At 40.6% G+C, this 21,986-nt stretch overlaps 2 protein-coding genes across 2 annotated transcripts in view; both read left to right on the forward strand.

Moving 5' to 3' along the window:
* Positions 1-21,986, forward strand: part of LOC136238660 (uncharacterized) — a 50,356-nt gene that overhangs the window by 7,452 nt on the left and 20,918 nt on the right. The gene's annotated exons all lie outside the window — the stretch shown is intronic.
* On the forward strand, positions 3,605-5,968 carry LOC136239067 (uncharacterized). Its single transcript, XM_066029808.1, has 2 exons — positions 3,605-5,380; positions 5,432-5,968. The coding sequence occupies exon 1, from the start codon at positions 4,112-4,114 to the stop codon at positions 5,366-5,368; it is 1,257 nt and encodes a 418-aa protein (XP_065885880.1). The 5' UTR covers positions 3,605-4,111; the 3' UTR covers positions 5,369-5,380; positions 5,432-5,968.

Below are 21,986 nucleotides of genomic sequence, written 5' to 3' on the forward strand. Positions count from 1 at the left end.
GAGATCCCTAATTGACAATGGTACCAAACGGAAATACATCAAAATAAGAAATGATTCCTTATACCTCAACAACAAGCTTCACTGCAAAGTGAGTACAGATGGTAACAAATTAGAATATGTAACTATCAACACAGCCTCTTAATAATACTTCTGCCACAAGCAGGGAGTCCCTGCTCCCACTATAATTAACCCAAATCCTGACTCAAATTCACAGGTATTTAATAACTCTACTACCAATTTCAAATAATGTATCAAGTGATTTGAAACTATGTATTGTAAATTTCTGTAGTGTTACTAACAAACGAACCCAACTTGAAGTTTTTCTGGTTACCTATGCAATTGACATCATTATAGGGACAGAATCACATTTGAATGAATCTATTCTAAACTCTGAAGTTTACCCAAGTAATTATCAAACATACAGAAAAGACAGAAACACTTCTGGTGGTGGTGTGTTTATTTCCATAAAGAGCTCTATACCATGTACCCAAATTAATGGCAATTCAACTATTGAAATAGTGTGGGCTCACGTTCAGCTTGACAAGAACAATGACTTTATTGTTGGCTCCTTTTACTGTCCTCCTCACTCAAGTGATACAATACTTGATGACTTATAGTCTTCCATAGACACGATTAAGCAAAAGTACCCTCACACTCAAATCATTCTTGGTGGTGACTTTAATTGTCCAGGTATCGGCTGGGAAAACAGTACACTAATCATTCATATGTATCATGTCACTTTCGTGAAAAACTTATTGACTTATCACACAACTACCAACTGTCTCAGTTAGTCACCTTCCCTACAAGAGCTCAAAATGTCTTGGACTTATGCTTTACTACTAATCCTAATTCTGTGATATCATGTGAACCACTTCTAGGCTTGAGTGACCACGACGCTGTTTTAGTATCCATCAAGATTCCTAAATGTGTAATTAAACAGTATCCCAGGACTGTTTACTTTTACAAGCTAGCTGACTGGGAAAAAATAAGACAGGAATTATCAGACTTGTCACATGATTACTTTGAAATAAATCAAGCATCACCCCAAAGCTTAGATAAATATTGGTCCTTCTTCTTACAAAATTTACAAGAAATAATAAACACTCATACTCCTACCAAGAAATTAAGTACAAGAATTCACCTTCCCTGGCTGTCTTCTTCTTTAAAACAACTCATACATAAAAAGCAAAGAGTTTATAGAAGAGCAAAGTGTTATTGTCGAAATAGTGACTGGAATGAATATAAATCACTACAAAAAGAGGTACCATAAATCGAGAAAGTTTCGTTCGAGATAATTTAGTTTAAAATAAATTCGATGTGTTATATTTTCGCGGACAGCCCAAGCCACGAAAATATTTTACCAGCAGATTTTTCTGTACAGCAAATAATTTCCTGCGCTAAGCAGAAATGAGCGTGCAAGACATTGAACGGATTGTAGTGGATGCCCAACTGTGACGGAGGTTAGCCTCAACCACTTGCGGCTATAGTGGCATGCAAATTTATTCTGGCAGATATTGGAACCCTGAGTGACGGTTGGCTATTAGTCTTTCTTCTCCAACAGTGTACTCATTCCTCAAGTGCTTCGACCTCCAAAAAATATTTCACAAATAGAAAATATCCAAGAGTGAAAATATTTTGTGTAATTTATTTCGTTGGTGGAGGCAACCACGAAATATTCTTACTGTTGATAATTTCCTGATCTACGGTAGATCATAAACTAAAGTACCAACATAAATCCTACCTGACTAATCTAACTTCATCACCAGACAGTAACAAAAAGTCTTTATGGAACTACATCAAGTCACGAAAGCAAGAAAACAATGGTATTAATACATTAATAAATCCTATAAATGGTTATATCATAACTAATCCTGTGGAAAAAGCAGGCACCCTCAATCAACACTTTCAGTCTGTCTTTACATCCGAAGATAATAGTAATATTCCTGACAAAGGTCCACCCTTATTTCCATCTTTACCTATACATTTGAGATTACTGAACAAGACATCCAAATCCCCAGGACCTGACTCCTTACATCCATACGTACTGAAGGCCACGGCTGCTGAGTTATCTCCCATTCTAACTCGTATCTCCAAACAATTGCTAGAATCTGGTGAAGTCCCATTACAATGGAAGCATGCCTACGTTATCCCAATATTTAAAAAAAGTTCCAAAGCTCATCCAGGCAACTACCACCCTATCTCACTCACCTCAGTAGTTTGTAAAACAATTTCAGACAACCAGTTCGGATTTAGATTAAAAACATTCCTGTGAGACTCAACTACTCATTACTATTAATGACATTGCAAAAGATATTGACAGGAACCTGCAAGTTGATGCTGCTGTATTAGACTTTTCTAAAGCGTTCGACAGAGTAGTTCATTCTAGACTTCTCTACAAATTGAATTACTATGGTATAAGAGGAACTGTCTTACAATGGCTAGAGTCCTTCCTTCGTGGTCGTACCCAACAGGTTGTAGTAGAAAGCTCTAGATCTTCTACATGTCAAGTTACATCCGGTGTTCCACAAGGTTCCGTACTTGGTCCCATGTTGTTCCTAATTTACATTAACGATATTGTAACAAACATCAAGAGTGAAATTAGATTGTTTGCTGACGACATTCTACTCGACAAAACTATAGCTATGCCCAACGATAACAGAATACTGCATATCCCTAACACAATGGGCTAGCAACTGGCTGATGGAATTTAACATTCCCAAATGTAATATTTTACAATTTACAATCCATCACAATAAAAGCACTTTTACGTATAAAATGTCTAATATTCCATTGACTATTGTATCAGAGCACACCTGTCTTAGTATCCACCTCCATCATACACTATCGTGGGAACCTCATATCTATATTATAAGACTGAAAAGCCGTCCGTCCGTCTGTCTGCATTCCATTTGATGTCAGGCATGTACTCTCGAACCGCTGCGCGTTTGGAAGCGTCTTTGGCGTCACGGAAGCGCTGATTATTGAGCTCAACAATGACGCTTTCGAAAAGTTCGTGCGAGCTATCGTTAGTCGTCTAGGGGCCGTTGAAGGCAGGTGTGTAGACTAAAATTCGCTTGAATTCTTTCTATAAACCGCATGCAAACCGCAAGTAAACACCTATCTCAGTCCATTTGTAAAAGTCTTTATAATACTAAAATATTGCTGTAACAATGTGGTGAAGTAGATAGGTTAATGGTTTAGGTGTCTGCCTTACGTGCGCGAGGTTGTGGGTTCGAGTCCAGCTGGTGTTAATATTTTTTTTTCGTTTTGGGCACCTTTTCAGTACACCTTTTTTCGCACTGTACTGCATGTGTTTTTGCCAACTGTACACACGTGATATTTCTAATTCAAATTCATTTGATGTGCTGTGTAAGCATGCCGGAGCATGCCGCCTAAGCGAAAAAGATCGTCTACTTTTTGTGCGTTTCAAGCAAAGAGATGCAAGCAGAACCAAAGATTGGATCCAGAGAAGAGACGAGAAGAAGCATAATGACAAATACTGCGCCGCCAGGAGGCTTCAACTGGAGCTACCACCTCATCCAGTGCTAGGTGTGAACTGGACTCACAACAGAGACGACGACAACGTGACGCATAAGCCCATCGTGTGGCCCGCCAGGACGAAGAAAGAAGATCACAGGAACGGATCCACGATGCAGCTGCCCGTCGACTTGCGCGTGCGGACCCGGCCAGAGAAGAACAGCAGCGTGATACAGCTGCCCGTCGACTTGCGCGGAGGGAGGAGCAACAACAAGATACAGCTTCCCATCAACAAGCTCGAGCTGATCCACTCTACAGAGCTCTGGAGCAGCAGGCTAACACAGCACGCAGACAACAGGTACGTGCAAGCACACACCCAAGCTTTAGGGGGCTTAACTATCAGCCACACAACTTCTTCAACACTACAGATGTAGGCACACTTAGTGTAGAATGCACACACTGCGGCGCATTAAAATTTCCCCAGGAGACCGAATCCCTTTGTTGCTTGAAGGGTAATGTCCAGTTAGAGGCATTTCCACAGCCCCAGTCATTCTTGAGACACCTGTGTGAAGGTACAAACACAGCAGGTAAACATTTTCTAGCTAGCATACGTAAGTATAATAGTGCATTTCAAATGACAAGCTTTGGCTGTAACGAGATAACTATGGCTGGCTTCAATCCTTCTTTTAGAGTACAGGGTCAAGTCTATCATCGTATAGGTAGTTTAGTTCCATCAACAGGTGAGTCTCCTAAATTTTCCCAAATTTATTTTATCGACAACCAGCAAACTGAAGTAACTACAAGATGTGGGATAGTTGATGGGTTAAGGCTTGACATAGTTAGGGGTATTACTGAGCTTTTGCATGACGATAATCACTATGTTCAACTTATTAAGGTAGCTAAAGAAATATTTGAGCAGCATGATGAGCCAGCAAATATTAGGGTAGTGATTAATGAGAACAAACGGCCTGTAGGAGAGCATGCTAGGAGGTACAATAGCCCGATGTGTGATGAGGTAGGAGTGCTAATGCCTAATGATAATGTAAATAATAGGGACATAGTTTTGCACTATAGGGATGGGTCTTTGCAGCACATTTCTGAACTTCATAGGGGGTATGATCCTTTACAGTATCCTTTACTCTTTTCTTATGGCACCGATGGATGGTACATCAACCTGAAATTGGCTAATGGTAGGAAATTGACAGCCATGGTGTATTACCGCTACCACATCATGGTCAGGCAGCAAGTGCCTGTATTGCTTAAGGCTAAAAGGCTTTTCCAGCAATTCCTGGTTGACGCCTACTGTAAGATTGAAACTGAGCGCTTACAGTTTCTCAGGCGTGAGCAAAAGGCACTACGTGCTGATTGCTACCAGGATTTGCGGGATGCAATGGTAGATGGGGATGGTGACCCCAGGAATGTTGGTCGTAGGGTGATCCTACCGTCGTCATTTACTAGTGGACCACGCTACATGCATGAGCGTCAGCAGGATGCAATGACCTACGTTAGGAAGTATGGCCACCCCGACCTCTTTATCACCATGACCACCAATCCTAATTGGCCAGAGATTAGGAACAATCTACTACCAGGTCAAGAGCCTCTGGACCATCCAGACTTAGTGGCCCGTGTGTTTAGGCTTAAGGTGAAGAAATTGTTAGAGATGCTCACAAAGGAGATGATTTTTGGGAAACCACGGGCTTGGCTCTACTCAACAGAATTGCAAAAGGGAATGATAATCCAATGGGAGGCAAGTGCATGCTACTGTGTGGTGACTTCAGGCAGATTCTACCTGTCATTCAAGGTGGCACTAGAGGTAACATTGTTGATGCTTGCCTCAAGCGATCTCATCTGTGGGACAGTGTGGTGGTTAAACAACTACACACTAACATGAGAGTGCACCTGTGTGGGGATGTGGCAGCTGGACAATTCGCTGAAGAACTATTGGCCATTGGAGATGGGAAGTTTCCTATTGACACTCTACCTGATGTTGTCCAGCTACCTGACACCATGGGAACCTTTGTGGATAGCAAGGAGGAACTGGTTTCCAGGGTGTATCCAGATTTGTTCTCTAACTTTAGGGACTTGGCTTGGCTTTCTGAACGCTGCATTCTTGCTCCTCTTAACAAGACCACTCATTCCATCAACATGACTCTGGTGGAGCAGTTACCTGGTGACTGCTGTGACTACAGGTCCTTGGACACCATACCTGATGAATCTCAGGCTGTTCACTTTCCAACAGAATTCTTGAACTCTTTAGAGGTATCTGGACTACCTCAGCATCTTCTCTTACTTAAAGTAGGCGCTCCTATTATTATTCTACGCTCTCTAGATCCTCCAAGGGTTACTAATGGCACTAGGTGTGTAGTTTCTAAACTGTCGGCTAACACAGTAGAGGCCAAGATTTCTCACGGTAGATATGCAGGACACGATATTATAATACCACGCATTCCTCTCATTCCGAGTAACTCGGTTTTGCCTTTTGAATTTAGACGGCTTCTATTTCCAATTGCAGTTTGCTTTGCCATGACCATTAACAAAAGCCAGGGTCAAACTTTTAAGGGTGTAGGATTAGATTTGACGGACGATTGCTTCACACACGGCATGCTTTATGTGGCACTATCTAGGGTAGGTTCAGCAGATAGATTGACACTTTTAATTAGAGGGGATTGCAAAACACGTAATGTAGTCTGTAGTGAGGTTTTTAGATAGGCAAACACATGCACTTTAGTTAGGTATGTCTGCTGCTACTGCTGCTTTGTGATATTATGGATCAGCACCTGTGGATGGTGGTAAGGAAGGTATTATGGTAAAAAAAATGTATCAGATGGTTGCTTTGTATATTTATGTATGTGTGAAACTATTTATCTTTTCTATTCTTTTGTCTTTATGCATATCCTGGATGGTTTGCTCGGAGGAGGGATGACTGCAGCTACACAGTGAAATGACACGGTCCCGTGGCAGACTGTTCTTCACAACGTGGGGCACGTTGTGAAAATGGGAGCTATTTATAGACTTTGCAGCAATGATTTGAACTCTTTCTACACATGCATACAAAGCAGAGTGGAGCATTTTTCGCCTTTTCCTGTGCAGCAAAACAAAAGAAAAGGCTGGCAGGTTTTTTCCATGAGCTGTCTTGGGCTGGATGACTCAAAATTTTTTGTTTTCATTTATTATTATTTCTTGCTAGCCCCGACTCTGTGCCCATGCTGTTATATTTTATAAAGCCGTTATATTTTGTCATAACAGAATCGTTGTAGTGCAGATTACAGTAATTCATGGTATGTTTGGTTGATGGTAAAATTTGAGCAACTTAAGTCACAAAATATTCCAATAAGAGTGCACTTCTCCACAATTATTGCATTCATGCAATCCTTACCTTACACCACATTGTTTCCTTAGTCTTTTATAAAGTATCTATAATAGTATATTACCAACTGTAATTTCATTTAATTTCCATGTCATTGTACATACTGCCCTGCACGATAGGGCAGGTACTACAGCTAGTTAACTATATTTGTGGAAAGGCAAACCGTCTTCTTGGATTCTGAAAAGGAATTTATATAATGTCCCAATACAAATCAAAGAACACTTATACAAACAGTTATTGTTACCTTCTATTGAATACTGCTCAGCCATCTGGGATCCTTATCACCAAACAACAGTCAGCAAATTAGAAATGATCCAACACCAAGCTGCAAAATTTGTTCTTAATAAGCCATGGCACAGATTCAGTCAACAACAGATATGCTCAATTATCTTCAATGGCCAAGTTTAAAAAGTAGGAGAAGGAATGCTAGACTTACCTTATTATTCAAGATTGTGAGAAACTTACTGGTGCTACCAAATCGTTTACCTCAGCCAACCCCTTATCATATAATCGTGCCAATAATCCCCTCAAATTTGCACAGCTGCAATCCAGAATTAATTTATACAAGTATTCTTTTCTGCCAAGAACAATTATTGATTGGAATAACTTGAAAATTGATAACATTGACACAATTAACCTTAAGAACATTACATATAAGCTAAACAATTTGTGATTTGTAATGCACATTAGCGTGTTGCCCCTGGTGGGCTTTGCTAATGAATAATTAAATAAATAAATAAAGCTGTCTGTTTGTCTGTGATTCAGCTAACTTACTAACCATAGCACCAATTGACCCTGGTTTTGTTGCATATTGATCACCATCAAGCTGGCACCAGGGAGTTTATTAATAGAACTTTCTAGCATCTTTCGTTTGCTCTACAGTGACAACTAGTTGATTAGTGTACAAGCAGTGGAGCTAAAGCCTACACCACCCAAGCACTGCTGTAGTAGTCAAATTTCTTTTGGTACACGACTTTACTCACCGAGGCTTTTGAAGGCTGGACCCTTTTTCACAGCTCAGTTGTTATTTATGCAGGACAACTATATATAAGACAGTGAACAGTGTAGTATAGTAAAATTACCATAGACGTGATAGTGTTGGTGTAATGGCCAAACAAATGTACCAAACGACCAGCACTTCAACATTTGTAACAGTTGAACTATTCCTTACCCTTATTTAATTGTGCATATATTCCATTGGCACCCATCTGGCAACCCTACGTTGAATACTCTCCAGCTGTTTGATGTCACCTGGTACCACACCGGGGAAGCATACTCCGGTATGGGATGAACAATACATTTATAGACCGCAGCTTTGATAGAAGATGGACATGTATGTTTAAGGATTTATTTGCTTTGTGCTGGTATATTTGACATGGTCCAACAATTAGATGGGAATTGATAAATATACCTAGGTATCGGACAACAGATTTGGTGGATAGAAGATGGTTATTTAGTCTGTAACTTGCAGGAGGAGGTGAACGCTTATAAGAAATACAGATTGTATGACGATTCTATTTAGCACGTGACATGCATTTCTTTGCAAGGACATGTTCACTCCTTGATAGTCCTAAAAAGATGATGGAGTGGGAAGCAGATGTACAACAGATTATTGTTAATTATGTGTTTTATCACAGCTGGTTGTCTACAGGTGACTTATTAAATCCAGGTTTACCAGTCCATCAGCCTGTTGGAGGGAGGGCTCTTCAAGCCTCAGAAGGCTGGATGTAAGTCCTTATGAAATACTGCACAACCGAGATACTTTAATAGATTGATAACTCATCTGGAATTAACCAACTATGTATTACTATTTTATTTTAGCCAATAGGTTTTTGTCAATTAATTTATTGTAATTTCGGGTTTTGTAATTCATGAAATTTTTGTTTGCTGTAATGGTCTCATTAAGGTAATGGCCGAGGCAGCCAATTTCAGCAGTGTAGTACTGACTCACGAAGCCCAAGCAATCAAGCTCAGCAACTAAGTGTTGGTACTCAGGCTTTCCTTCTTTATGCTGATGTGCAGAAGTAAGGTCAGGATGAGAATTAAATGGGGAGGTGAGCTCCAGTAAGGAGACAGTTCATTATGCATAACAGTATCAGGCCGGTATGGGCATACTAGTAAAGTAGGCGGAATTGTGGCAGGAGATGAATCTGATGCATGTTTGCCATCTAAATCAGCAAATATTTAACATTGTCTAGACAATCATCATGGCGATAAGTATACCTACCTTGTTGTAAAGCCACAAAGCAGCCATTCAACACATGATGGCAAATGGGACGAGGTGACTGGCACAGAGAACTAGTCGCTCCAGTGCCAGTGACATAAATTTAGTGGAGTGGGCAGGGTATCTGATGAAGCTCGTAAAACAAAGGAAAGCTGGCCTGGGCGAAATCCTAACATAAGCCGATTCCACAACTTTGATTTGGCTTCCAGAGTAGCATTATTTCAAATTTACACTGTACAGAGAGAGTGTTCGGCTTCTCTTGGCAAAATGTTGTTTTTTCAGATATGGCAAGGCGTCTTCCAGCAGTACAGAGATTGCGAGCTGTTGGAATAGTGTTAAGTTTTTCTCTGGCAAGTTGACAGAGTTTCTTAATCTGAAGGAGGTCAGTGGAAAGATCTAGCTGCAATGCCAACTCCTGTAGCAGTGGGTCTGATGATTTAGAGATGTTCGCAAGTAATACACTGCCTTGAAATTGAGGACACACTGGGACAACAGACACTTGGATAGTTCAAGATTACGCGAGTGGCAATGCGAGACAAACATAGCCAGCGGTTCAGGTATTTAGTACTAGATTTTCCACTTTAGTGATAGTTGATAGTCCAATACTATCTACGGTGAGGTGGAATCAGATGATTGAGAGAACGTAATTCCTACAATTCCATACTTGGTATTCAGATCTTACTGGCAAACTGTCAACTTTCTGAAAACTTATCAATAGAGCTTTGCCAGCTGCAACTTTGGCGGAGTGGGCTGAAACTCTAACCAACTTTCCCAAAAAAATTGTTGGGTCATCTGGTTGTACCACCAGTCAGTGTCAGAGAAGGGTGGAAACAGTTTAAGCACCGTTAAAAGGAATTATGTAAAACCCTTGGTTTTCTGGATTGCCAGGGATGTGCCCAGGTTTAGAATAGTGGTGGCTACAAGAGACAGGGTTGAGTCCAGAAGTGTAGGATAGGGCCTTAACTGAATTGAATTTGTGGTGGTTTGTGAATGGTAGTGGTGGTTATTTTATTTTTGAGTGCTGGTTGGTACTGACCACTGCCAGCATATCCCTGATTGCATAAAATGTGGGAATGATGTATCTAAGTTTGGCATCATTGTTTTGTTTAGAAGAAACATAGTTGACTAGTGCAAGAATCACTACAAATTAAATTGCGTTTTGTCAGATTTGTCTAGAAAATGAAGCTCTTTTACAACATCATCTTTATCCTTACATGAAGTGCAATCAAAAGAGCTAACGATCCCCAGCGATCCCCACCATTCACTGATTTTGTATTACAACTATTGAGGTTTATGTGATAATCCAAAAAAATGCAATTAATGTAATTGGGCCGAGCCTGAGCAAGCCCCACACAGATTGGTAGTCATACGACCGTGGTACATGCATCGCATTCCCGAAAATTTACGTAATGAAACATGGCTTAACTTCATATTTGGTTTGCGCCCTGAACCATTACACGATGAGTATACGCTGTAGATTAGTGATGTTCCAAATATGGTTTGCACTATCGACCATCACATGAGAATATACGCTGCAGATTTCTGATGCTCCAAATATAGTTCGCACTATCGACCATCACACGATGAATATACGCTGTAGATTATTGATGCTCCAAATGCTATCGACCATCCCCTGGATGAACGGGACGTAGGAGGACAGAGGGGAATGGAAGGTGGTACTGTTGAATGCTCGTTTGAAAGTCAAGATGACGGATGTAGATGAAGGTGTAGAGACCTGTGTAGACCAAAACATGATAAAGAAACTTTACAACAGAAACAAGCAAGAAGAGCCAGACAAAAAGAATACCACAGACTGAGAAGAGCTGAGATGACACTGGAACAGCACAATAGTTTATTACTACAAAGAAGAGAAGGTATCGCCAAAGAAGATGTAATGAGCTCTTGCCTGATAACAAGTCATTTGCTACCAACCATCAATTTTCCCTCTTTGATATAATGAACTTCATGACGATGATCACACATTATACCTTCTCAAATATTTGCTCAGGCTCGCCCCTCAATTCTTTTAGCATCTGTCTAATATTTTCAAGTAGTGCCTAAAACACTTCCACCCTCCTCTGAGTCAGTGTTATTCCAGTAGAACAAAGTTTTGTACCATTGAAGAGTAGGGAGACACATTTAGACAGCAACTGAAGCTGATATCAAGTCAACTTCTTTTAGCACTCACTTTGGTGTGAATTTCTTTAGAGGCAGAGATCAACATATGCCTTGGTAGGGTGTTCTGTAGGCAGTGCAACTTTAAGCTCTTCTTTCTTCCATTGCTTAGTCCCTACTGATGAAGAAAAAATCTAGGTGAGTGCTTGTAACAGTGTGGCCAATAGCCATTTAATTTCTTCAAACAAAAGAGTTTCAGACAACAACACTGGAAGAAAACTCATCATAAATCACTTTACATGAACCATTCAGATTATATTCATAGCCTGGTGCCTTGTACCACCCTAGGAGTTCATCCAGGGACGGAGAACAGTACTCAAAAGTGGGGGGGAAAGTCATGTGGGTTGGCTGTAAGTTACAAAGTGTTTTGAAATCATTAACTGTACTGGGATTTGTGCTAAAGGTTATGCAAGCACAGAACACTGCATGAATCAGTACTGGGAGTGCACGAGATCAATATACTCTAATAGAGCAGTCACCTAACTACTCTAATAGAACATTCAGCTGAATCATTATAAGTTTGCCCTGCTATATGCAATTAATTCACTTCACTAACACTTATATCTATATGTATATAATAAACAGCATGAGTCTATCTGAAATGCCTTCATTTGCTGATATATCTAATTGTACAGTGTTTCAATGATAGTCATTGCATAGCAGTATCCTATTCAAGTACACATGTTCCACTGAAAATGCTCTTAGATTCAATCTCAAAGCATCCAAATCTCAAAATTTTCCTGTGGGGGCATGCCTCCAGACCCCTTAGTATTGGTGTGCTTTGCATGCTGGAGTGCAAAGCACACTATAAGGTAATAAAGGTAAAGTAAGTTGGCTAATGACTAAAATAGTTGCTTTACTTTGGCAAGTGGGCATTGGAAAAGGTGAGGGGGCACTCCCCCCCCCTATTTCTCCGCCCCTGAGTTCATCGCCTGGTTCCAGCCATTTGATGTAAACATATACCTCAATTGGAGGGAGTTTCAGTTACGTTGTTATGCATTGCTAAGGAAGCACTTGTTAAACAAACCGTTTTTAACAAATATTATGCACAGAAGTAACTTCTAAACAACTTTATAGTTTGACTATCATGTAAATTCTCTCGACTAAGCCTCAAAACTGCTCTTCATTTTTGTTAGCATATGTAGGGAACACTCTCCTTTCAACTTCAAGGGATAGCTATTCCTGGTAGTTTACGAGGCCTTCACTGTTGTTTTTCAGTTGTTAAACGCCTGGGGAAGGTAATGCATGAAATCTGAGGAGAGTTGCCACACCTGTATGTCAGACTGCTGAAAAGAAACCACTTCAGAGCAAAGTTTACCTGTGCAGAAGTTTAATACACACTTTGTTTAACTTTACTTTTACGTGCAAGCTGCTTTTGTCATTTAACAATTTTGCTCATGTGGGTGCGTACGGACACAATATGTATACAGTAGATAAGTACATACACACTTTTATGAAAACAATTTCACACAGCTGGACTTTGGCAGGTTGTGGGCGCATACCTGGTCATCACCATTTACTATATTTGATTACAATGGCTTAAGTTTGAACAATTGGTAAAGTTTCGTAGTACTTCTGTAATGTATCACTATTATTCTCCACCAATTGAGTTTGGTAGCCAATTGACTTAGTTTGTGAGGAAAAGCCACACTCTGCCAATCTTACCAAATGTCATCTGAGCTTTACACAGAAATTCTCTTGCCATCAGGCCACCCATTGGTGGAATTCAATGCCTGACATTATGAAGGAGCAGACTTCATTCACCAACTTTTATATTGACTCAAGGCTTCACTTCGTAAATTTTAATACGTATATATATATATAATATATCATACAGTACAATGGATACTGTATAGTAGGGACCACAAAGGAGAGGCGTGGCCCACGAAGCAACATCACCCAAAAACTAGCCTCAATTTTCCCAGACAACAATGAGGCAGTATTCGTTAGGTAAAACTAAGCCCAGACAAGCCTTCAGATCGACCAGAAATGCTTTCAACAAGTTGCTACGGAATTTTAAAAATAGTGTACTTAACGGAATTTTCTACTGACTGACTGACTGACTGACTGACTGACTGACTGATGCATTCGGACATGCGTAACTCGATAATGGCTAAGGCTATGGGCTTGATTTTTTACTATTCAATGTTGCTTCGTCCCGACAGGTACCTTTTGGCATACCGCATTTTGTACAATGCATTCATCATGAACTTACCAGTGTCCTCCTTTGTGTCCCATTCGTCTTTGCTGACAGCGAAAGGTGTCGATTTGGCGGTAGCACGTGATGGCTTCCCTTCGAAATGGAAATCGTCCATATTTTTCATAGTGGCTATTTTGATTGCAGTGCTTTTTGAACAGTTCTTGATTCGTACTGCTGTGTAACAGATTGAACATAGCCGACAGTGAAGCATAATGGATACTTCACTTTTCAGACGATAATTAATACGATTGGGGCATGCGGTACAATTTTTTCTTTTGGTATGTGTGAATTGCAGAGGTGCTTTACAAACAGTTCTTGATTCGAATGCTGTGCAATGGGTCAGGGCCAGGAGCCCACAGTCCGGCTAATCTCTTTTCAGCTACTTAATTTTAGTGAAAAGATTGAGATACTCTAATAGAGCAGTCATTAAAATATACTCTAATAGAACAGTCATCGTGATACTCTAATAAAGCATTCAGTATAGAATATTAGGGATCATGGAGATTCGAGTTTTCCTAGCCAAAAAATTCACCCAAAATCCACCTTTACAACTCCATCCTGGCACCTTGGCAGTATTGGTTAGGTATAACCAAGCCCTAAAGTGCCTTCAGTATGATCCTAAAGGCTTCCAATGAATTGTTACGAAATTAAAAAAAAATTATTCAATGGAATTTTCTACTGACTAACTGCCTGCCTGCCTGCCTGCCTGCCTGCCTGCCTGCCTGCCTGCCTGCCTGCCTGCCTGCCTGCCTGCCTGCCTGCCTGCCTGCCTGCCTGCCTGCCTGCCTGCCTGCCTGCCTGCCTGCCTGCCTGCCTGCCTGCCTGCCTGCCTGCCTGCCTGCCTGCCTGCCTGCCTGCCTGCCTGCCTGCCTGCCTGCCTGCCTGCCTGCCTGCCTGCCTGCCTGATACCTTCAGACAAGTGTAACTCGATAACGGCTAAGGCTACGGACTTGATTTTTTCACTGTTTGACGTCACTTCGTCCCAAGATGTGCCTTTTGGCATACTGCAGTACATACAATGCAAGTATCATGGACTTACCTTTGTCCTCCTTTGTGTTCCATTCTTTTTGCTGACAGCCAAAGGTATCAATTCGCGGTAGTGCGATGCATTGGCTTCCCTGCAGTACGTTTGTAAACGGGAATCATCCGTACTTTCCGTGGTGACTGGACTGATTGCAGGGATGATTCTAACACTGTTCTTCGTTTGTAATGCTGTGTAATGGGCTGAACATAGCTGAAAGCGAAGCGTAATAGCCGCTACACTTACGAGGCAGTAATTGATAGTTGGGAGCATGCGAATTGTCGTATTTTCGTGGTGACTGGATTGTTGCAGAAGCACTTCTTTTACTGCTTCTCGTCTGTAGTGCTGTGTAATGGGCTGAACATAGCTGAAATCGAAACGTGATGGCCACTGTACTTTCAAAGCAGTTTGTGATAGCTGGGGCGCACGTTCAGACGAAAACATTAATTCTGGCGCTATCCTTTCTTTTGATGTGGTATGCGTGGGTTCACCAGTCATAATAATTTTACAAAAAAAAGTAAACAAACAAGTTAAAGGAAAATTAGAAATCTTAAGTTCGATTAGGGATCATAGAAAAAAAGTAGGGAAACAAGGGAGGTTGCCTACACTTCCAGATATACCAGCGAACATTTAATCCCTGATTCAGTCTTGGTCTTGGGTATAGACTGGATTAGGGATTAAATGTTCACTAGTATATCTGGAGGTATAGGCAACCTCCCTTGTTTCCCTACTTTTTTTTTCTATGATACCTAATCGAACTTAACATTTAATTTTTCCTTTAATTTGTATATAGTCTAAGCCATTACATCTGTGTTAACTGTCTTAAAATTATTGAGGGAGTCATCTGCATGGCACACTGCATTGAGTTAATTGATCATGCATGTCATGCATTTCAATCTAAAACTAAACTTGCATGTTGAGAAATTTTTGTATACATCATGAAAATAAAATTAGCTACTAGCTATAATAGTCAGATATGAAACATAACTAATTGGTAATATAGCACAGAATAGACTTTGCATGTAAAATAGCCTCCAGATACCATTTCAGAGCATCTATTTTCAAAAGTTTCCCTGGGGGAGCATGCCCCCTGGCCCCACTAGCTTAGCATGCTGTGTGTGCTTATAACACGTGCAGTTAAGTAACACACCAAAGCAGATAATCTCTGATTTACAGATCATATTAGATCATAAAAACTGAATAGTGTGCATGACTATGACCTTCATTGCAGTCCATGTCTGGCCGGACCGCTCAAAATCTCTGGGTCCCGGCCCTGTAATGGGTTGAACATAGTTGACATAATGGATAGTTCACTTTTCAGACGATAAGGGGTGGGGGCGCGCTGCACCATTTCAGATGCAGTGTGCGTGGGTTCACCAGTCATAATAAAATTATTTACAAAAAAGTTAACAAACAAGTACATGAAAAAATTTGGAATTTTCAACTAGAGTAGGGATGCACATCAACAAAAAGTACTGAAACAAGTTGGAGTAGTCCGTGATATTAAATCACAATAAAACAATAAGAAGTGTTGTGTCCCTACTGTGCATTTCCGTTGTATCTTGAGCACAGTAGGGATATAACACTTCTTATTGTTTTACTGTGATTTAATATCGTGGACTACTCCAACTTGTTTCAATACTTTTTATCAATGTGCTATGGTCCCTACTCTAGTTGAAAATTCCAAATTTTTTCGTGTACTTGTATTACCACACCTGTGGTTGAGATCTAAAGCACAGCGCTGTGGTATATAACTGATATACCACGGCAAACTGTGGTATATAAACTGATATACCATGCTTTGTGGCTATGCTTACCATATATGGTTTAACTTCACACATTCCACGAAATCCTTATCTAAACGGTAAACAACTCTATAATAACAAGAGCCTAAATCAACCGACTATTATTCACCTGAGCAATTTTCGATACTCTTGTCTCCTTCACTAACTTCAATAATTGTGAGTAGATGGGTATGGCACTGCTATAGAGTCTAAAATGCCTGATCCATTTCAAGCCTCTAATACTGACAAGAGCGTAGAATCATTCACCTGAGCAAGGAGGATTTTCAATGAACTCTTGTCTCCTTCACTAATTGCAAGGAGATGGGCGTGGCACCGCTAAAGAATCTAAAACATCTGATCCATCAAGGATGTCTACTCAACAGGTGCTGTTTCACTATACCTTGCTATCTATGGAAAAAGTGATGATGCCTATGAACTTTGTGTCACTAGACACTTTTCAATGTAGAAGACTTCGACCAGGTGAAGCCATCACGCTGTATGCACACAATTTGAGGAAACTGCTCACACATGCTATTCCGGGTATGGCTCAAGCATCAAGAGAGCCTCTGTTGCTGCATCAGTTTTTTTGCAGGAATTCCTGAGCCAATCTCACGACAACTAAGAGCCTCAGGTGAAGTAACAACCTTAGACAAGGCAATTGAACGAGCGAGACTGCTGATGACCATTGACCCAGAGCCAGTGCCGCTCTCCAGGAGAAGCCAGATGTTCACAAGCCAGATGACTTGCAGATTTTAAGAGAAAAAATGGCTGCTCTTACAGAACAAGTCGCTGCGTTGACAACTAAGCAGTCAAGGGTTAGACAACCAACAAGAAGACTTCCTCCTCGCTGTTTTAATTGTAATCAAGTGGGCCACCTGCAACATGACTGTCACAATCAAAGATGCTTCTTCTGTGGTAAACTGGGTCATCTCTCCAAGGATTGCTGGCATCAGGGAAACGCCAACGGGGCACCTGCACAGGGCAGCTGGCGTCCCAACCAATAAGCCCTGATATGAATTATGTTGACAATGATCATGCAGTTATAACAGTAGTAGCCATGAAGTCCACAGCAACAATGATCAAAGGACGAGTTGGAGGAGTGGAAGTAGAATTAATGCTGGACTCTGGCTCCTCAGTCTCCTTAGTACGACATGATGTCCTACAAGATGCACACAATATCACTCAAGTAGCAGCACGGCTGATACAATTGGTGACAGCATTAGGTGATCAGATGCCTATTCTACAACACATCAAGACTTCAGTGCAGCTGGGTGAGTTAAATGTCCCACATGAATTTGTTGTAGTTAAGAGCATTGTTGCCCCTGTGATTTTGGGAATTGACTTCTTGCAAAGAAACAGGCTAATGTTAGATTTTACACAAAATCCAGCAGCAGTTATTAACCGGCCACTCCAAAGAACTGCTCTGACAGTGAATAGTATGGCAATAGTCCAAGTAGTCCCAATATTTGAAGCATCTCAGAAGTTAACTTTTCAAACATGCCCCATAGCTACTAATCAAGAACCAGGGGTTAATATCATCAATGACTGTGCTGTCCCTAATTATGGTGCCCCATCAAACTCAGAGCTGCCAACATGTTTGCTCCTTAATCTTCAACATGTCATAGAAAAATACCGTGGTCTGTTCAGTTCTAGAGCTGGGTACACTTTAAGACACATGGCATTATATCCCTACAGTGGGAAACCTGGTGAAGGTACCACCTAGACAGATCCCTGCTCACTACCGCACTGAGGTTTGCCAACAACTTAAGATCATGTTAGATGAGGGAATTATTTGACGAAGTAAGAGTCCCTGGATGGCACCAGCTGTTTTTGTTCCCAAAAATCTGGGCAACTTAGAATATGTATCAATTATAGGGAACTAAATCAAGACACACGGTAGTGTGTCGTGCGGCCCAAGAAGCCGGTGCGTAACACCCGTGAGTATATTGACAGGAAGAAAGAAAACGCAATTTTCGCACCTCCGTAGCTCTGTGCTTCCTTGATGAAACAAGACGATTTTTGCTGTGGACATGCCCCCCAACTGCAGCACTCTACATTCCAAATTTGAGCGAAATCGCTTCGCGCGTTCCCGAGATATGCGACTTCAAAAATTGGCTGAGTTTCTTCGTTTTTTTTTTTTTTTCTTCTTCTTATTTTTCTTTTTCTTGTCGCACACTTACAAAATCTGCTATAAAACTTGAACGCGTTATCCGATTGCCTTGAAATTTGGCAAACAGAAAGGGGGTATAAAGGCGCATCTCGGTACCAACTTTGGCTGGAATACCATAAACAGACAAAGAGCTATGAGCGATTATGCACGAAAAATAACACCAATATGTTGTCACGCCTACAGGGTAAACCGCGTATGGGAAGAAGCTGAAAATCGGTGGGTGAATAGGTTAACTATTGAACCTCAAACCTTTTGTGGTTTGAAAGAAATCGAGCTAAAAACCAGGAAGATACAGCGAAAAAATCAACAGTGTGTAACAATTACGCAATCGAGATTAGCTAATTTTTAATATTTTTATTTTATTATTATTATTATTATTATGCTTGCCACGCCTACCAGGTAAACCGCTCGGGGTAATGCTTTCAAAATCGCTGTACAGATGGAGTTATCATCTTAGAAAGGCTCTTCAATGATGTAGAAGAATCAGACTTAAAGCCACGGAGTTATAACACGAAATCCAACTTGGTGTAGCAAGTGCGAGATCGAGATACTCTAATAGAGCAGTCATCCTAATAGAGCAGTCACCCTGAACAGAATTCAAGAGATCAGTTAGAAATAAGTAACCTGTATAGAGATCAGCTACAAACAAATCACCCTGTAGAGAGTTCAGCTACAAACAATTCACCCTGTTAAAACATCAGTTAGAAGAAGATTTCTTGTAGAGAGCTCAGATACAAACAAATCACCCTGTTGAAAGATCAGCTAGAAGATGTCACCTTGTAGATACTTCAGTTACAAAGAAACCACCATGTAGAGAATTCAGCTACAAACTAGTGACCCTGTAGATACATCAGCTAGAAGAAGTTACCTTGTAGAGAGTTCAGCTACAAAGAAACCATTCTGTAAAGAGCTCAGCTGCAAACAAATCACCTATACAGAATTCAGCTACAAACAAATCATCCTGTAGAGAGATCAGCTAGAAGAAGTTACCTTGTAGATAGTTCAGCTACAAACAATTCACCCTGTACAGAGCTCAGTTAAAAGAGGTTTCCTTGTAAAAAGTTCAGCTACAAACAAATCACCCTGTAGAGAGATAAGTAAGAAGAAGTTACCTTGTAGATCGTTCTGCTACAAACAATTCACCCTGTAAAGAGATCAGCTAGAAGAAGTTACCTTGTAGAGAGTTCAGCTACAAAGAAACCATCATGTAGAGAATTCAGCCGCAAACAAATCATGTATAGAGAGTTCAGCTACAAACAAATCTCCCTGTAGAGAGATCAGCTAGAAGAAGTTTCCTTGTAGAGAGTTCTGCTACAAACAAATCACCCTGTAGAAAGATCAGCTAGAAGAAATCACCTCGTAGAGAGTTCAGCTTCAAAGAAACAATCATGTGAGAGTTCAGGTACAAACAAATCACCCTGTAGAAAGATCAGCTATAGAAGAAATCACCTTGTAGAGAGTTCAGCTACAAAGATCTATCGTGTAGAGAGTTTAACTACAAACAAATCACCCTGTAGAAAGATCAGCTATAGAAGAAATCACCTTGTAGAGAGTTCAGCTACAAAGAAACCATCATGTAGAGAGTTCAGCTACAAACAAATCGGCCTGTAGAGAGATCAGCTAGAAGAAATTACCTTGTAGAGAGTTCAGCTACAAAGAAACAATCATGTAGAGAGTTCAGCTGCAAACAAATCACCTGTAGAGAGTTCAGCTAGAAACAAGTCACCCTGTAGAGAGATCAGCTAGAAACAAGTCACCTTGTAGAGAGTTCAGCTAGAAGAAGTAACATTGTAGAGCTACAAAGAAGCTACCATGTAGAGTTCAGCTGCAAACAAATCACCCTGTAGAGAACTCAGCTACAAACAAATCGCCCTGTAGAAAGATTAGCTAGAAGAAGTTACCTTATAGGGAGTTCAGCTATGAACAGATCACCCTGTAGAGAGTTCAGCTACAAACAAATCACCCTGTAGAGAGTTAAGTTACAAAGAAACCACCATGTAGAGAGTTCAGCTGCAAAAAAAATCAATCACTCTGTAGAGAGTTCAGCTAGAAGAAGTCACCTTGTAGAGAGTTAAGCTGCAAATAAATCACCCTGTAGAGAATTCAGCTACAAACAAATCACCCTGTAGAAAGATCAGCTAGAAGAAGTTACCTTGTAGAGAGTTCAGCTACAAAGAAACCACCATGTAGAGAGTTCAGCTGCAAACAAATCACCTGTAGAGAGTTCAGCTAGAAACAAGTCACCCTGTAGAGAGATCAGCTAAAAACAAGTCACCCTGTAGAGAGTTCAGTTAGAAGAAGTCACATTGTAGAGAGTTCAGCTACAAAGAAACTACCACGTAGAGAATCCAGCTGCAAACAAATCATCCTGTAGAGAGTTCAGCTAGAAGAAGTCACCTTTTAGAGAGTTCAGCTACAAAGCAACCACCATGTAAAGAGTTCAGCTGCAAAAAACTCAATCACCTTGTAGAAAGATCGGCTAGAAGAAGTTACCTTGTAGAGAGTTCAGCTACAAAGAAACCACCATGTAGAGAGTTCAGCTGCAAACAAATCACCTGTAGAGAGTTCAGCTAGAAACAAGTCACCCTGTAGAGAGTTCAGCTAGAAGAAGTCACATTGTAGAGAGTTCAGCTACAATGAAACTCCCATGTAGAGAGTTCAGCTGCAAACAAATCACCCTGTAGAGAACTCAGCTACAATCAAATATGCAGTGAAAAAGATCAGCTAGAAGAAGTTACCTTGTAGAGAGTTCAGCTACAACGAAACCACCATGTAGAGAGTTCAGCTACAAACAAATCACCTTCAGCTAGAAACAAGTCACCCTGTAGAGAGATCAGCTAGAAACAAGTCACCTTGTAGAGAGTTCAGCTAGAAGAAGTCACATTGTAGAGAGTTCAGCTACAAAGAAACCACCATTTAGAGAGTTCAGCTGCAAACAAATCACCCAGTAGAAAGTTCAGCTATGAACAGATCACCCTGTTGAGAGTTCAGTTAGAAACAAGGAATCCTGTAGAGAGATCACCTAGAAGTATCGCCTTGTAGAGTTCAGCTACAAACAAATCACCTGTAGAGAGTTCAGCTACAAACAAATCACCCTGTAGAGAGATCAGCTAGAAGAAGTTACCTTGTAGGGATTTCAGCTACAAACAAATCACTCTGTAGAGAGTTCAGCTACAAAGAAACTATTCTGTAAAGAGCTCAGCTGCAAACAAATCACTTGTACAGAATTCAGCTACAAACAAATCGCCCTGTAGAGAGATCAGCTAGAAGAAATACCTTGTAGATAGTTCAGCTACAAACAAATCACCCTGTAGAAAGATCAGTTAGAAGAAGTTACCTTGGAGAAAGTTCAGCTACAAAGAAACCATTTTGTAAAGAGCTCAGCTGCAAACAAATCACCTGTACAGAATTCAACTACGAACAAATCACCCTGTAGAGATCAGCTATAAGAAGTTACCTTGTAGATAGTTCAGCTACAAACAAATCTCCCTGTAGAGAGATCAGCTAGAAGAAATTACCTTGTAGAGAGTTCAGCTACAAAGAAACCACCATGTAGAGAGTTCAGCTG

This window comes from Dysidea avara, chromosome 11, assembly GCF_963678975.1.
Source record: "Dysidea avara chromosome 11, odDysAvar1.4, whole genome shotgun sequence".
NCBI classification, from domain to species: domain Eukaryota; kingdom Metazoa; phylum Porifera; class Demospongiae; order Dictyoceratida; family Dysideidae; genus Dysidea; species Dysidea avara.

Coding starts and splice junctions, on each gene's coding strand:
- LOC136239067 (XM_066029808.1), top strand. CDS start 4,112: ATGACAAGCTTTGGCTGTAACGAGATAACTATGGCTGGCTTCAATCCT.